Raw genomic sequence first — 15831 nt, 5'->3', positions numbered from 1 at the left:
ATGTGTTTTGCTGTGTATAATTGTGAAATGAACTAGGTTTCTTTTGCTTTGGCTAAAGTTCTATATGATTTGAAATCAGATTAAAAGGGACAAACATTTGTAAAAGTATCATTATAGGAGTTGCAGTGTGCAGCTTATGTGCTGAAATGAAGAGAAACAAAGGAATAGACTTTCAGGATCATTTTCAGTTCAATTCCTTCAATACTGGAAAGTGTTCAAATGGAGATGCAAATATTCCCAAATAGAACAGCTGAAGCAATTAACAACTGACAAATTTGAGGGCATTTGATATTTCCCAGATAATGTCTGTTACTGATTAAAAAAGATAAGTGCAGAGATTGCTCATTTCAATGTTCATTTTAATGAGGCTATTTATTTTTATTTGATATTTAAACGTTTCAGGACTCTTGGGTGTATGTCTTTCAGTTCTGGTTACTTGTTTCTTTCCAGTGTCAATACTCATAATTGATGTTTTGATCCTACATTCAAAGTATGAATCACTACAATTAAGATATAGAGCAGTCCCAGAGGAATGTTTCACAGAGATTTTGAAGTGGGGGATGTCCCAAATTAAGTCTGAGGAAATGTGATTTATGCTAACCCTTTTCCCTCTAGTCACCACATACAAAGTTTATGAACTGTATTACTGCCCTCTCGACCAGGCAGTCATCTTTTTGTGTGGTAAGATGAGTAACTAAGCTACCATGTGTATATATGTTATTATAGAAAAAAATTGCAGACTTTTGTAAGAAGATGCATTTAAATTAATTTCACATGACCCCATTTTCTCCTTAAGAAATCCGTGCCTAAGTTTCTCCTTTGCCATTTATTTATTTTCTGATTCCTCTCTTTGTCAGAGCTGCAGAAAATTTGTTGATCCAATTTCAGAAAGAGTATCTTAAACCCCAGCAGGAGCTTGCTGAACTAAAAAAGGATGCAAGCCAGCTCTTATCAAAGCACAACAGCAGACTGCAAGATGCTCAGGACCTGGTGAATGAGGCACTCTCTAACATCAATGAGACCAATCGCTTGTTTCCTCTTATCTCTAGCAACCTGGCAGAGTTAAATGTAAGATTGGACAATCAGTGTTGTTGCACAAGAAATATCAAATATTAAATTGTGTTTAAAAGCTACTTTTTAGACTTTAATGAAATTGTATGTGTTTAAACATGTTAATATATGTGATACCTTAAAAACTCAAAGGAAACCAGACCCCTGTTGAAAACCAAAAATTAATTATGTGTTATGTGAACTCATCTGCACCAGCTGAATTTACAGACTACTATAAAACACTTGATTTATGCTATAGGACAAAAAGCTAAATATAAAGGAAGGTGAAGAAGTCTCGACCATGCTCATTAAAGAAGGGAAGGTCCTAGTGAACGCTGCTGCTGCTCTTGCCCAAGATGTAAAGAACTCTACATCTGTAAGTTCTTAAGTTTTAACATCCTCTTTGACACTGTATCAGGTGTATTTTGCTATTGAAAAAAAAGAGGAAACCATTTTGTTGTGCAGAACCTGGAGGTCCACCAGGATGGGTTAGTCCTATGGAGCACCAAACTGCGACACCACGTGGATGAGCTGGTGATGCAGATGTCTGTGAGAGGAGTGCTTGACCTGGTATACAAAGCCGAGGACCATGCCACCCAGTTCCAAAGACTTGCAGATGCACTAGAGAGGTGATAAACTCAAGACATATGAAATCGGGAGAGGTTTACAGTAGTGTCAGATTTAATTTAAATAGTTAGTAGCTTAATCCATTAAGGGAATTCCCTGCCCATGCAGGGGAGTTGGACTAGATGATCTTTAAAGATCCTTTCCAACCCAAACCATTCTATGATTCTATAATCAATTTTTATTCCCCATTTCATTTCAAGTGCTTTTTAGTTCTAACGCAGTGTACCTTTATTAAATGATATGGAGAAGGTTGATTAGTCTCGCATTTCATGTGGCTGATTTACACAGTAACGAGTGAATTATTAAATGCCCAGGGAGTATATCATGGTATGGCTTGAAAAGCTTCTGGTCTGTGTATGAATACTTCTTGACAATATATCTCTAAATCTCATCAAGAAGCTATTCCTACTATGCCTCCATTATTGTTGCTTTCAAAGCATCTTGCAGAAATGAGTGGGTTGCAATCTCAAATCCACTCAAATGCAGTCTCAGAATTTGAAAGTTGGGAAATCATGCCAGTTAATTCAATGGAAATTAATCTTCTATCCCAGGAATCCTTCTAGGATTCTTGCTCTTTTGTCTTTTAAACTCAGCAGATAAGTGTTAAAAGTTAAATCATATCAGATTGGAAAATTATATGTATTTTAAGTTTGAGAGCAGAAAATTTTGCTCTGAGTAACACTGAGCAACTCAGATAAATTCAATAAAGCAAAATTTAATACAGAATAGCTTCCAGATGCTTATGATTTCCTCCTAGATTCTGTATTTCTCTACTTTGCTTTTGAGCTCCAGCTAGGAACCTGTTTCTGTTCTGTTGTGTTTAGGCGATGTGATTTGTTTGCTCAAGTGACTAAGTGGCTTTATAAATTGAAAAACTGACCATAAACAAAAAAAGAACAAAATAAAAAAAAAAAGATGAAAAGGAACAAAACAGAACAACAAGGAACAAAATAGAAAAAAATAGATTAAAACCTTCTTTGAACTGATTTTTTCAGTTCAAAATAATGAACTTAAAGCCCCTTATACAACATAGGGCAAGGTGTGCTCATTTTTTCAGAGTGCATCATGTATTCTAGAAAGATGTAGATGTTGTAACTGAAGGCATGGAACTTAGTGCTTGATTAAGATACTCTCATGAAAACAAAATTCCTTGTTAATTCTCTATTCAGTGGCCTCTCTAAAGTAAGAAATGTGACTCTGAACACAACCGCTGCTGTCTACACCCACTCCAGCGTTAAAAGCGTGATTGAAAGAACAGAGAGTTTGGCAGATGATGCATCTAGAGTTGTGAATGGCCCCTTGGATTTAGTGAGTATCAATATTAGTATTTTAATTAATGTCTTTCCCTTTCTCATTTTGGAATATTTGCTCTAATTGTTTTTGCGCTTGCTGCAATTTGAGTCGTCTTGATGGAGACGTGTATGGCAGCCTGTCCTACCAACTAGTATATACTGTATCCTGAATCTCTACTGCAAAGCAGTAATAGTACCAGATTTCGTGTTCTGTTTACCTTGCTTTTCTCTCTGCCACAGTACCATTTTACCATTTTTGTTAGTTTGGTTTTTTTAATGTTTAATGCATGGTTATCTGGACTGAACTTGATTCTATCAGTGTTTATATCAGTCATCTGACATGCATTCCTGTAGAACTTAAGTTCCCAAACCTCTGGTGCTCCCTTCCACCTTTGGAATTATTCAACCATCTCCTTATTTGACCTGTCCCTCTTCCATTTCTATCTGAGTATTCCCAACCACAACTATTTTGCTTAGTTGAGGACATTTCATAACCAAATGTATATTTGTGTCTCATCTGCCATCCCTCCGCCTTGCAAGATTATCAGGTTGTTACTGAAACAGTAGATTAAAAAGACCTGACCAGTTACCAGTCTGACCTTAGTACTTTCATGTTATTCTATTTCCCCCCTTTTATCTCTTACTGCTTTTCCTGATTGTAAACCCAAGGAAGGAATGGGCTATGTTTTACAAGTGTCATGCACATTATGCCTGGAGAAACAAATATGTGACAATGCATTTACATGATAGTGATCAACATAGTTGGCATTGTTTTGTGAGCTTGTATGTTATTTTATAGCACTCTTGTCTTATTAAAGCTTTGTACAGCATGAATCCTTCAAGGTACTTTTCCAGATTTTCCAGTTGGAGAAATGGATGAAAAGAACACTTTAAAGACTGGGATTTTGAGATACCTCACTTTAAAGTGCTCACTGCTGGGAATTTTGACTTAGGCCTGGAACTAGAATTACTGATGTTGCAAAAGGCAACACTGAATCAGTAGCAATGTTCAAACATGAATTTGGTAGGTTTTGTTTCACAGTTGTCTTTTTTTTTATTAACTCACAAAGAGATTCAATGTCACATTCTTGGACAAATGATTGCAACTTGTAGTTTTTTTTAATTGATGCTTAATTAGATAATAAATAGAATATCTCATAAATAAAGAGAATGTTCAGTAACTTGAAGTAGACATCTGTAGATACTTAAATGTTTTCAGTTGAATTTCTGTTTTTCATATGTGGCCACCGATGTCTGTGTTTTTCAGCCAGAGGAGTCTCTCAGTCTTCTTGGAAAAGAAACTCTACTGCTTAGCTCCAAATTTCAGAATGAAGCTAAAAACCTGAAGAAAAAAAGTGATGGTCAGTTCTTTACAGTTCACGTTTCTGCTTCTATTTCTTTTCCTATGTCCTGTTTTGTGGTTGGGGGTTTTTAATGTGGTTTTTTGTGTGGTTTTGGTTTTGATTTTTTTTTTAATAAGCATAAACTAAGGTAAAATACTGCATATATGACTATATATGACTATTTACATATTTTCATACGATTAAGATTGATGTATTATGGAGTCATGTAATATTTTACTTTTTTGTGTAAGATTATAATTTTTCTCTGTAAACATTTAAAAAATTGGCCTTCACAATACCTAATTTACCTCCAAGCAATGCTTTCTTTAAATGGCTGTTTTTTCCAAATTTTATGAATTAAATCACTAGAGATTGTGCAGTAGACAAAGAACAAACATAATTCTTGAAGAAATCCATTCATGCAATTTTATCTAATAAATCATGGATTACACAAGTATGTAGGATGATATATTTAAATCATAATCATTTTTACTTGTTCCTTCTACACAGCTGAAATACAGTAACAAGCTGAACTTTTTTTGTCTGTACAAAGTGCCTTTTGGCTCAGAGTCCCTCTATAAATTCCAAAATCCTTTTGTTTTTTTATTACTCCAAAGATATCAGCAAGGCATTGAAGTCTGCACCATGTAAATTCAAAAGCATTTTGAACACAGACTTTGTGTAGGAGCAGAGGCTGGCCCTAAGGGAAATTTTGGACAAAATTGGACAAAAGTGAATGTTTCACAGAGATAAACTGTAACTGTAAAATGGTGTTTGCTTTTAAATCAATGACTTTACAAATATTTATAAATTTTATGTAATTCAGGTGGACAGAATACATACCTTTTTTGTTCCTTCTGTTCTACATATTTTTAGTTCCAGTGAGAGGATTCTGCAAACAGATCACAAATAAATAAAAAAACCCCACTTGTTTGTCTCCTGTCAGATATCACAAAAAGTGAAGAACATCATAAAAATTATAAGGGTTCACAATCATGGAATCATTTTAATTTATAGGCTTTTCCTGACTATGTTTCTACCAATTCAGTCTGATGGAATTGGCCAAAAAGGATAACTTTGAATGGAACAGTGCCCACAGGAGCTTATCTGTGCATACTGCATTCATTTTGCATTCCTGTTTGTAAAATGCTCTTTCTGTTGAAAAAAAACAAAAAAAGTTCCATTGATTAAATAAGTGAATGCTTGTTATCCCTATACATAGAGTTTGTGTGGGTTGTATGGTATTTGTTTATACATAGAAAAATCACAGTTATTTCTTCCAACAGGCCTTTTATTTGGATTGAACGGGTTGAACAAAAAGGTAGAAAAGATTCAGGAAAGTACTAATAAAATTGTCAACCAGCTTAATGATTCCCTGTTGACACTAAGAGCATTGCCTAATGGTAAGTGAAATTTATATTGACATTCTCCTTATTACAGAACTGTCTAGTACAATTGTAATAAAATCCTGCTCATTGTCCAATTGCAGAGAGCTAGCAATAAAGTATACTGGAGACTCATTTAGCCTCCTCCCTTACAAGGAATATTTTCCATTTTTTTAGTAAACCCATGAAACATAACTGGGTTATCCTATAAGGTCTGTAGTCTGATTCCGGTTTCACACTGCTGTAAATCAGGAGGGGCTCTGAAAGCAATATAATTACACTGATATGAGAAGAGAGTGAAGTCCTAGAATATTTAATCCCACATGGAGAGAAACTTACATAGGGAACTGTGAGGTTTTGCTTTCTTTTGATAGCTTATTTCAAAATTGTTTATACTGCACTGTGAATCTTATCATCTGCATCTAAATGTTTTCTTGTTGTAAATGCTGACTTCATTTAACAGATTTAAAACGTTCTTTCTGTGCTTTTCGAAAACAAAATAATTCCCTTTTTAAAAAAAAGTCATTGTTTTGGATAAAGGCAAGACCTAGAGTTCATAGAAACTAATAGAGAAAATGTCTTTGAAGTTGTGAATAAGAGGGTCTGAAATACTTTGCCAACCTTAATAATGTTTTTTTTTTAAGGTAGAAAAATACTCATAAAGACCTCCTGCCTGGGTTGTTGGGTTGTACTGTATGTCCAGATTAGAATGCTAAGTCCAAAGCTTTAAAATACCTATTTTACAACTCAGGCTCTTAACTCACACTAAAGGGTGATATTAGTGATAAAGTTACACTGGATATTAATTGCAGGATGCTATCTAACAGGAAGTTACACACTGAAAATTAAGGCATTATTAAAATCGTAGGACTGTCCCCCTTAACTCACAGGTTAACATTGTTTGATTTCAGTTTTGTTGTTACATTTCTTCAGGTTTTCTCTCTCTCGCCTTTTTTTTTTTTTTTTTTTTTTTTTAAATCTGGACAGAGATTCATGTATACCCTTCTGTATAGGGTACTGGTGGTGAAGAAGGATCCCTGCAGACGTAATCAGGCCACTGTGCATCTTCCCACTATTCTGGGCACAGGGGGTGTAAGGGGCAGGCTGAGACTGGGAGCAGTGCACTCACTGTATAAGTAATCATAGCCCAAAGCAAAGGGTGTAATAGACCTTCTGCCTTACCAGCTTTCTGTAGGATTCAAAACATAAGTCTCAGACTAGTGACTCTGGGTGCCAGCAGTCATTCAGCGAACTTAAACACTGTGAGCCTGACGTATTCATAAATTCTTCCTGTTGGGATAGGAAGAATCAAGTTCCCCATCACTGCATTCTGTGTCTATATTGTATTCAGAGCTGGTCGTGAAAAATAAAACATTTTTCCTAGAATTCAAAACTTGGATTAATCAAGTCTTTTGATCAAAAGACTTGAAAATCTAAAATGACAAGCCTTAATTAAAATTGCTGCAAATTCTATTATTTATATATGTGTGTAATAGATTTTTTTATTATTATATACCTGTGTGTGTGTGTGTATGAATAAACGTAACTACATCTATAGCTATATCCATATCTGTATCACCAGCTTGGGAACATTTACCATGTTTTTTGTTCAGGGCCATAGCCATGGCCATTTTCCAACTTAATAACTGGGCAAGAGGAGTTGCACCAGCCTCCTGGCACTCCAGTTTCACAGAAGGTAAACTTCCCACTCTGTAACCATGGGGCGTTCAACAGTTAAGCAAAGTTAGATCACAGTAGGTCTTGGTTTGGAGCTCCCCTCACAGACTGATGAATACAAACAAACAAAAATATAGCTCTTACTATGAAAGGAACATAACTGACAGCATTTCTAGTGTTTTTACTATGTTTGTAACTGTGTTGTTATGAAGCCAGGCATTTAATACTCCCAAGTATGTACAAAAGCTGTTAATTTTTTTTTAACCTGGGAACTATGTTTCAGATACAAGGAAATACATGCTTGAGGTGAAAGAGCTGGCTGTGTCTGCAAACACCAGTGCTGTGGTGGGTTTAAGCCACTTTGGGGATTTCAGTCAAAAGCTGCTGAATACTTCTTCTACGTTGTCCCGAGTTAATGACACATTGAGGAAAACTAGTGAACTTATAACTGATTCATCAAAAGCTGGTAAGTTTGCTGCTTCATTGCTCTTTAGAAATGTCACTGCTTGCAGAAGCAGCACTAATATTCAATTTTAATAGGCATTAAATATGAGTCTTCTGGACTGAAAGTTTCTTTCTAATTCAATAAAAATGTGCTAACTTTTTAAAAGACCTGTAGAGGAGTCACATGGGATACCCTGAAGTATGCATATTCCTTACTGATGTTTAAAATTGCTGAAAACAAAATGATCAGAAACAGGCCACCTTGGCTAAGTTAGCAATGAACAGTACATTTCTCTTTCAACCTGCCTCAACATTTCATTTATGTTTTGGCAGCAATCACAGCTGAAAAACAAGTTAAAGAAGTTGAAGCACAAGCAAGCCTTCTATTGGATAGGCTGAAACCTTTGAAAATGCTAGAGGAGAACCTGAACAGAAACTTGTCTGAAATTAAAGAGCTCATCAGCCAGGCCCGCAAACAGGCAGCATCTGTAAGTTCCATCATCCCTGGCTTCACTTTCACTATTAGCAGGAAAGTTCTTTGAGATAAAGAGCCTAAAATTTATTGTCAAAGTACCTGGTTGTTCCAGGGTCTCACTGAAGTCCAAGAGCACTGACTGATGCTAAAAGGCAGGGCTGTTGGTACATTTTATAGTTTTAGCTTCATGTTTCTTATTGCATTTGTGAGTTTGCCAGAACAGCAAGGCAGTAGTTTATTTACTATTTCCTTTTGTTTCCTATAAAAAAAAAATACAATATGTCAGAAAGCAATCACAGAGATATTTTGGTGAGAAAGAGACAAGTGAGGGGATGGTGCTGCCATTCTTTTTAGGACAAGATATTAATTTCTAAGCTTATTTTAGAGATTGGTGTGGGGGTGCCTCCATATAACATCAAGTATCATTACAATTTTTTAACAAGAGTGTTGATTCTATCAATAAATTTGCCATCTATGCCCTGCCATGTCCATATGTTCTTTGCAAGAAGCTGCCATGCATCCAGAATAGTTTAAGACAAATAATATACTTGTTCTTAAATCTCTGCTCCCCACTTAAAGACAACAAAAGTGAATCAACTGTACTATGGACCTCATTAAACTGTGAGGGGAATATGACAATGACTTTGCACTCAGTAATTTTTGGTATGCCTTTGGCTTTAGTATGGGTATGTTACTGTAAGGTTTAGGGAGGTTTTGTTTTAAAAAATAAAAGGCTTTCAGTTCTTTCTGCAAATCTCCTTAATCATATGGTTGTTACTTCTCTGTCACAGTCTACTGAAGCTTAATGAATCCACTGCAGAAAAGAGGGAGTATTATTTTCTGAAGTGTCATAAACCACAGAGGTTCCTGGCAGGGTGAAAGGAAGTATTAGCAAAATGCCCTTTTCCAATTTTGAGAGTTTGTTCTAGTTTTTTGTAAACTTTTACTAGAGGAGAGAAACTTTATATATCTGTGTCCATACACATATGCACACGTGTGCTTTATGTATTTAGTTGTTACAGACATATTCAATGAAGTTGATGAAGTTAAGTCTTTTCTGTTGTGAAAATGGGTTTTCTGTCATTACACTACCAAGCTCCTTGGAGTTTGGCTGCATTTAGCTTGAATCGATGTCCTATCGGTATACTAGACAGTGTTCAAAGGAGTTAGTGGTATGACAACAGGAATATGAATTTCTCTACTTAATCTTAAAAAAGTTTAACTTGTAATATATTCACAAATGCATTTTTTGAATAATCACGTAAACTGTGTTGTAAAACTTTGAGATAACCAGACTTATTACAGACTGTCTGCCGGTCGTGGTTTAACCCCAGCTGGCAACTAAGCACCACGCAGCCGCTCTCTCACACCTCTCCCCCCGCAGTGGGATTTGGGAGAGAATCAGGAAAAAAAACCAAAACCCAAAAACCTCGTGGGCGGACATAAAGACAGTTTAATAGGACAGAAAGGAATGGAAAATAATGATAATAATATGACAATAGTAATACTAAAAGAATTAGACTATACCAAGCAAGTGATGCACAATGCAATTGCTCACCACTTGCCGACCGATGCCCAGTTAGTTCCTGAGCTGCAATCCGCCCCTCCCAGCCAACTCCCCTAGTTTATATATATATACTGGGCATGATGTCATATGGTATGGAATAGCTCTTTGGCCAGTTTGGGTCAGCTGTCCTGGCTGTGTCCCCTCCCAGCTTCTTGTGCCCCTCCAGCCTTCTTGCTGGCTGGGCATGAGAAGCTGAAAAATCCTTGACTTAGTATAAACACTACTTAGCAACAACTGAAAACATCAGTGTGTTATCAACATTATTTTCCTACTAAATCCAAAACACAGCACTATACCAGCTACTAGGAAGGAAATTAACTCTATCCTAGCCGAAACCAGGGTACTGCCTTTTAAATTTAAAAAAAAAAAATTATCTCAACATAAACTAGAAATTATGTTTCCTTTTTTTTTAAAACGTTTTCAATTTCTGCATCTTTATTTTCTTATATTATTACAGTGGCTTTTACTGCTATATGGGCTTCTGACCCAAGTTTTCTGTCACTTTCTGAGGTATTTGAATAGTTTAATTTACTGGCTTCAAATCTCCTAATTGAATGAGTGAATTATGACAGATTTCATTCTTTTCTATTTGTGAATCTCTTTGTCAGGTGATACCTAGGAGATTGCTAGGTAACAATACTTAGATTGCATGAAAGTATCTCAGCAAATGGCTTGCATTTGTTGGTCAGAAGCTAAGTACATATTCCAGAAATATGCGCTGTGTACACTGAGACTTGTTTAGATTCCATTTCCTCCTTTCCCCCCAGATTAAAGTTGCAGTATCAGCAGACAGAGATTGCATTCGTGCCTACCAACCCCAAATTTCATCTACAAATTACAACACCTTAACACTCAATGTGAAAACTGCTGAACCAGATAACCTACTTTTCTACCTTGGTAGCAATGGAAAGGTAAGTTTCTGGCATACATGTACTGAAGGTGATGGTAGTCAAATGTTTTAAATAATCATATATGTTTTTTCCTACTTGACTGATTTTGCTAAAAGTCAGCTCCCGTAATATGGGATGTAGGGACATGAGTCTGGAAAGACTTCCTCAATGTTACCTGTTAAATACACAGACCAGAAACTACACGTTCGATGCCATGTATTAGAATAAACCCTACTGTTTTTCAGACAGACTTCCTTGCGGTAGAGATGCGACGTGGTAAGGTAGCTCTTCTTTGGGATTTGGGCTCTGGATCAACAAGAGTGGAATACCCTGATTTTCAAATTGACAACAACAAATGGCACAGAATACATGCAACCAGGTAATTAAAAGGAGAATGGCATAAATGTTGGATAGGAAAATTGCTTATTATTATTTTTTTAGTGAGATGGCTGTCTTGTAGAAATGTCCAGCTACTTAGTGAGTGAACTTGGCATAAACAACACAAACCATCTTCTGAGTTTTCCAGTGACAAGATTTTTATTGTCCTTAAAAAGAGAAGCCAATAGCATGTGTTGATTAAGCCTGGTGATTTCTAAAACTATGAATATTTGTACTTGGCAGGTTTGGAAAAACAGGTACACTCAACGTAGAGGAAATGAACTCCAATCAGAAGCTTTCATCTAAATCTGCAGCCTCTCCAGGGACAGCCAGCATACTGGATGTTAACAGATCAACCCTAATGTTTATTGGAGGACTTGGAGGGCAAATCAAGGTTAAATTCCAAGATCAGCATTCTGTAAAATGTTTTTGTCATGTTTGAGATCTACTTTTGACTTAGAAATAATTGCATGAATTGGTTACTTCATCAAGAAATGCCAGGTACTCTGAACATAAAGCAAATATGCTATAAGGATGTTCTAGTATCCTGAAGTTAATTTTCCCTGGAAATTTTTGCATAAAGTGTTAACCAGGACAGGCTGTGTGTGCATGCATGATACATAGACATTACACAATGAATTTGTTTTTTGTTTCCTTCTTCCATGGCTTCTTTTAGTTTGCCATTGTTATTCATGCCATGAGGCATGTAAGTAGGTGAAGGACATAGTTATTTTACTTTTTAACTTGCTGCAATACTAATCTATTATGATTTAAATGAGAATTATTAACATTTATGCTAAAACATGTTGTTCATTTATTATGATTTATATCTAACAAAGTTAGAGTTCAAGGAAAACAATCAAACAAAAATTTGGCTGCATAATTTTCAGAGTACTTAACATTAATTGTATTCATGAAGTATTTCTTGTCTTACAGAAATCACCTGCTGTTAAGGTGACCCATTTTAAAGGGTGCATAGGAGAGGCATCCCTGAATGGCAAATCTATCGGTCTTTGGAACTACATGGAAAGAGAGGGCAAGTGCAATGGCTGTTTTGGAAGGTATTTTGTCTCACTCTCTTTTTTTGTAACAGATTTAGAGTAATTTACATCTGTAGTATATATTCCTGTGCTAGCTAAAATTAATGAACTCAGACAAACTGCAGTGTTTCACTGATCATTAACTTACAGTTCTGAACACACTAATCTGAATGTGCCAGTGGTGTCAAATAATTTCATTGTATGGAATTTTATCACTTACTAATCACTTTTTCAAAGGAGTTCTATTGCTGTGGTCTGTTTTGTGCATTGAAAGTAGGGACTGCCAGTGAACCAAACTATTTTGCAGTGTTTGCTTTCCAGTAATTTCCAGCAAGACAAATTTATTCTTTCCTAGGATAAGAAACAGTGTAAAGTACTCTTATTAAAAAAATCCATAGCAAAACTGTAGCTACTGAGCTTGCTACCATTCTTGTAATCATTGTGAAAGGGGATTGCAAACTGTACTACTTTTATGTTTAAGGAATTGAAAAGAAATATTCTTGACCATATTCCCTTTTGCAGAATGTTTCATGTAGAAACAGCAGAGGGTGCTGCTTGATTGTATAAGATATTTTTTACAGGTATTATATTGCAGGGAAAGGGGCTAATAGAACATTTATTGTAAGTGCAATTATAAAAAGCATTTTGATAAATGGATGACATGTTTTAAGTAAGAGGGTGTATGTTGTAACAGTTTTTTTTCCCCTTAAGAAATCATTGGGGTTTTTTCATACATCAGAGAAGAACATTTTTTATCTTGTATACATCCTTCCCCATGGCTAAATCATGTATTGTGAGATTCTATAATGGAAGTGGCCTTTGGCTAGAATCCTTCAATTATTCATAACATCAAGATTAAAGTCTCTTTCCACAATTTCTAGTAATACTGCCTGGGGGCTGCACCAACTGACCTAATTTTTCTTATATTTTATACAAAAATGACTGGAAAACCACAAATCTTCTGTTAACATTTTTAACTATGTTTTCTACTTCCATAGCCCACAGGATGAGGACACTTCTTTCCATTTTGATGGCAGTGGATACTCAGTTGTGGAGAAGGCACTCCGCTCAACAGTGACTCAGATAATAATATTTTTCAGTACCTTTTCACCTAATGGGCTGCTTCTGTATCTTGCTTCAAATGGCACTGTAAGAAAATGGATCAGATTCTTAAGCTGTCAAAAACGATGTTTAGATCACTTGATGGTTTCTTGCTTTCTTCTTTGTTATTTTTCAGCTTGAGTATATTAAAACAAGTTATTATCTTTGTATAGATTATCACCTGTGATTGACATCATAAGCCAAAGGAGTAAAGACAGGAACCCTAGAGATAACTCTTTAGAGCAAATATTCACATATACTAAGGGAAAAATTAAGCAGTGAAAAAAATTCTCCATAGTTTGTTTTAGTTCTAGACTAAAATTAATGATTATTTAACTAAAGGCAAGAAAAAGACAGTAGGGACAACAAACTAGTTTTGTTCAATTGGAGGAACCTTTGCAGAATGTAAAATCTTTTGGAACTGAGCTTGCAGAAGGACAATATAATATTGAATAGGCATATTGAATTAAATGCATAAGATGGGAATTCAGTAAACTGAAATAAATTAAATAAAACTCTCTGCAACAGCAATGTAACCTAGACCCATCTCCAGACCTTCATTGTCATGTCATGCAGTTTACTGTATACTTAGCTGGTGGTTTTCTTTTCCTGAAGGAGGACAAAGCTTTGTTTAGATACAGATTGTTTCAGAGTCACTGCATTATTCATTTGCTTTGTTATGTACTCACTGCCTGAATACATTGCAGAATGATATCTGACTTAAGTTTTACAGTGCAGAGGGGGCACTTTTAATACAATTCAGAAAGTCTTTTTTACTGTGTGAAGAAGCTCTTTGCTTCTTGCAGAAAGAACATTGTAGTCTTTGATTGTTATGCTAACAGTCAAATCAAATTACTTTCAACTTCATCCAAAAAAAAAGCGAATGTGACGTTTATTATTTAAACCTTCCTCTGCTGAGTAATGAAGACTGATGATGCATTTAAGTAAGAACAACAAAAAAACAAAAAGACATGTAGGACTGAGGTACATGTAACTTAATTGTCCTAAACATAGCAAAGATAACTGTCTTGGGCCTAACAAATAGTCTAGGTACAAGAGTTACCAAACCTTTTTCACACAGTAGCCCAAACCTGCCAAGGATGCATCCTTTTGGAAGATTTTATTTCCAGGAATTTAATCTGTTGTTTGTTTGCTTTTGGGTTTTTTTTTTCCATCCCAGAGAGATTTCTTATCCCTTGAGCTTGTTGATGGCAAAGTGAGACTGACTGTTGATCTAGGTTCAGGACCTCTTGCTCTTACAACAGAAAATCGTTACAACAATGGAACATGGTATAAAATTTCATTCAGTCGGAACAAGAAACAAGGTAGGCTACAGACTGAAAAAACCAGGTGTCTGCACATTTACAAATACAAATATCTAAGATAGCCACAGGGAACATCACTGCAACGAAATTTGGTCACTTCCAATGTAGTTTCTTTCGCAGCCACACCTATGTTACTTTGCTTATAGAAGGACAGCAATGTAAATCTTGTACTTGGTTTGGCACATCTTATAAAGAGCAGGTAGTGCAGAAGCTGCCAGACAAAAAACATATCAATAGTCTTTAAAGGGTGAAAGATCTTTATCCAAGTCTGTGTATCAGGGATCACGTTTTCTGTTCTATGTTTTAATAGTACCTAGTACAACAGTATTTTGGGGCCTATGTTTGGGAAGTAATGCATTACAAATAATACATGTTAATAGCTATACCATATTCTCATATATATATTTTCCTGTAGACTTCCCCAGATGTGGTTTTGGCAGAGAAGAATGAATGACATTAACAGAATAGCTGGAAGTACAATAAATTACTCATTCTAAAAATAAGAAGATTGTCCATACATGTTTGAGTCAATGAATACATTTTCCTTTATTAGGGACAAGATCGCCAAAATGGAAGAATGTGTATTCGTGTCCTTCTCCAGATCTGTACTCTCTTTTCTTTGCAGGAATTTTGGCAGTCATGGATGCATATAACCTTAATTATAAAGAAACCAAGCAAGGAGAATCTCCTGGGGTTGCCTCAGACCTGAACCGCTCAGATAAGGACCCAATCTTCATTGGTGGGCTGCCAAGATCGAGGACTGTGAGGTAAAGTGTCCTCTCGCTTTTCCCCCTTTGCTAAGACTCTTCTAAGTAGAGGGAAAGACTTTAACAAACTCTGCTATCTCCACTGAAATTAGTGAAAATCAGTGAAGTCTGAAGTCTTGTTTATGGCCATGTATACCACAGAATTATCTGTCCTTTGCCTTCAAACTCTAATGTGGTGCTTTTCACTGGTAGGTCTGACGCTGCAGTTCAGATCAAAGACAAGCTTCTGTTTTTCCCCTCCATGGGTGATTTCCATGACAGCAGCTGCCCCAGTAGCCACCTGCTCTTTGTGTCAGACTGCGGCAAGTATTCAGCACTGCTGCCTGGAACGATGCTCATTTGATCTCTACCTTTGTGAGCCTTGTGTTTTCCAGCTGGCATTTGTGGGCAAAACTGTGCTTCAGGATAAAAGTTCTACTTCAGAAAGGAATTCTTGTAATTCAGTTTTGAAACTTGGAACAGAGGAGAAA

The 15831-nt window shown here is 36.0% G+C and overlaps 1 protein-coding gene across 1 annotated transcript in view; it reads left to right on the top strand.

Moving 5' to 3' along the window:
* The window catches only part of LAMA1 (laminin subunit alpha 1), a 126084-nt gene that overhangs the window by 96746 nt on the left and 13507 nt on the right, over positions 1–15831 (top strand). Inside the window, exons 38-52 of the mRNA XM_050890870.1 lie at positions 858–1068; positions 1310–1426; positions 1516–1679; positions 2847–2985; positions 4237–4330; positions 5599–5715; positions 7658–7840; positions 8152–8306; positions 10628–10771; positions 10996–11129; positions 11372–11522; positions 12065–12189; positions 13167–13317; positions 14450–14594; positions 15220–15361. Coding sequence (XP_050746827.1) covers positions 858–1068; positions 1310–1426; positions 1516–1679; positions 2847–2985; positions 4237–4330; positions 5599–5715; positions 7658–7840; positions 8152–8306; positions 10628–10771; positions 10996–11129; positions 11372–11522; positions 12065–12189; positions 13167–13317; positions 14450–14594; positions 15220–15361 — 2172 coding nt within the window. The remainder of the gene's footprint in view (positions 1–857; positions 1069–1309; positions 1427–1515; positions 1680–2846; positions 2986–4236; positions 4331–5598; positions 5716–7657; positions 7841–8151; positions 8307–10627; positions 10772–10995; positions 11130–11371; positions 11523–12064; positions 12190–13166; positions 13318–14449; positions 14595–15219; positions 15362–15831) is intronic.

Source organism: Gymnogyps californianus, chromosome 2, assembly GCF_018139145.2.
Source record: "Gymnogyps californianus isolate 813 chromosome 2, ASM1813914v2, whole genome shotgun sequence".
NCBI lineage: Eukaryota > Metazoa > Chordata > Aves > Accipitriformes > Cathartidae > Gymnogyps > Gymnogyps californianus.
Note: the sequence above shows the minus strand (reverse complement) of the source record. Positions and strands in the feature narration are given on the sequence as shown.